A 2179-nucleotide genomic window follows, 5' to 3' on the forward strand; every position below is an offset into this window, starting at 1 on the left:
CACGCCCATGGGCCCATGGGCACGCCCATGCATGCATGGGCGAAGACATTTTTTATTTTTATTTTGGCAAGGAACGGGCACCCACGTACGGGCACGTCCTAGTATTTAAAATGAACTTTGGTGTGTAAGCGTTTCGAACACCTTATGGCACCACCCTAATCACAGGCTGGACCCTTCCTCTAACATGTACCACCAGTTAATGAGTTAAGAGTTCGGATTCTCCATCATCACTTGCATCACTATCAGTGTCAAGGCCGTAACTGCTGTTCCACACGTATCTGGTGTTGGCTGTGCTTGTTTTCTGCAGAGGGAATCCTGTGTAAATAGTGTTGGAGGGACATGTGGTGACCACAGCTCAACCTGGTGAGGTGACTTTCATTACCCGACACAGAGACAGAGTTGCTTCTGGGGGTGGGAGGGATGGGGGGGGGGAGGGGCGGGCCGGGAGAGTAGTGTTTGGGGGGGGGGGTAGTGCTGCATTGAGGTAGTGGGGCGTGGAAGTGTATTGGGGGGGGGGGGGTACTGTTGGATTGAGGTAGTGGGGCATTGTGGAAGTGTTTAGGGGGTACTGTTGGATTGAGATAGTGGGGCATTGTGGAAGTGTTTAGGGGGTACTGTTGGATTGAGATAGTGGGGCATTGTGGAAGTGTTTAGGGGGTACTGTTGGATTGAGGTAGTGGGGCATTGTGGAAGTGTTTAGGGGGTACTGTTGGATTGAGATAGTGGGGCATTGTGGAAGTGTTTAGGGGGTACTGTTGGATTGAGGTAGTGGGGCATTGTGGAAGTGTTTAGGGGGTACTGTTGGATTGAGATAGTGGGGCATTGTGGAAGTGTTTAGGGGGTACTGTTGGATTGAGATAGTGGGGCATTGTGGAAGTGTTTAGGGGGTACTGTTGGATTGAGGTAGTGGGGCATTGTGGAAGTGTTTAGGGGTTACTGTTGGATTGAGATAGTGGGGCATTGTGGAAGTGTTTAGGGGGTACTGTTGGATTGAGATAGTGGGGCATTGTGGAAGTGTTTAGGGGGGTAGTGTTGGATTGAGATAGTGGGGCATTGTGGAAGTGTTTAGGGGGAACTGTTGGATTGAGATAGTGGGGCATTGTGGAAGTGTTTAGGGGGGTAGTGTTGGATTGAGATAGTGGGGCGTTGAGGTGTTTTGGGGGGTAGTGTTGGATTGAGGTAGTGGGGCATCGTGGAAGTGTTTCGGGGGGTAGTGTTGGATTGAGATAGTGAGGCGTGGAAGTGTTTGGGGGGTAGTGTTGGATTGAGATAGTGGGGCGTGGAAGTGTTTCGGGGGTAGTGTTGGATTGAGATAGTGAGGCGTGGAAGTGTTTCGGGGGGTAGTGTTGGATTGAGATAGTGGGGCGTGGAAGTGTTTCGGGGGTAGTGTTGGATTGAGGTAGTGGGGCGTGGAAGTGTTTCGGGGGGTAGTGTTGGATTGAGATAGTGGGGCGTGGAAGTGTTTCGGGGGTAGGGTTGGATTGAGGTAGTGGGGCGTGGAAGTGTTTCGGGGGGTAGTGTTGGATTGAGATAGTGGGGCGTGGAAGTGTTTCGGGGGTAGTGTTGGATTGAGGTAGTGGGGCGTGGAAGTGTTTCGGGGGGTAGTGTTGGATTGAGATAGTGGGGCATGGAAGTGTTTCGGGGGTAGTGTTGGATTGAGGTAGTGGGGCGTGGAAGTGTTTCGGGGGTAGTGTTGGATTGAGGTAGTGGGGTGTGGAAGTGTTTCGGGGGGTAGTGTTGGATTGAGATAGTGGGGCGTGGAAGTGTTTGGGGGGTAGTGTTGGATTGAGGTAGTGGGGCATGGAAGTGTTTCGGGGGGTAGTGTTGGATTGAGATAGTGGGGCGTTGAGGTGTTTTGGGGGGTAGTGTTGGATTGAGGTAGTGGGGCGTGGAAGTGTTTCGGGGGTAGTGTTGGATTGAGATAGTGGGGCATGGAAGTGTTTTTTCGGGGGGTAGTGTTGGATTGAGGTAGTGGGGCATCGTGGAAGTGTTTCAGGGGTAGTGTTGGATTGAGATAGTGGGGCATTGAGGAGGTGTTTAGGGGGGTAGTGTTGGATTGAGATAGTGGGGCATTGTGGAGGTGTTTCGGGGAGTAGTGTTGGATTGAGATAGTGGGGGCATTGTGGAAGTGTTTCGGGGGATAGTGTTGGATTGAGATAGTGGGGGCATTGTGGAGGTG

The 2179-nt window shown here is 52.0% G+C and overlaps 1 protein-coding gene across 1 annotated transcript; it reads right to left on the minus strand.

Annotated features, from left to right (window-relative positions):
- Window positions 1-493: 493 nt before the first annotated feature.
- On the minus strand, window positions 494-1943 carry LOC144892081 (uncharacterized; the record flags this gene model as incomplete). Its single annotated transcript, XM_078777249.1, has 1 exon — window positions 494-1943. A coding segment is annotated over one exon (1017 nt), but the record flags the coding sequence as incomplete, so codon positions are not given.
- Between the last annotated feature and the right edge of the window lie 236 nt (window positions 1944-2179).

Source organism: Myxine glutinosa, chromosome 5 (genome assembly GCF_964187855.1).
Source record: "Myxine glutinosa chromosome 5, kmMyxGlut1.1, whole genome shotgun sequence".
Classification (NCBI taxonomy): Eukaryota; Metazoa; Chordata; class Myxini; order Myxiniformes; family Myxinidae; genus Myxine; species Myxine glutinosa.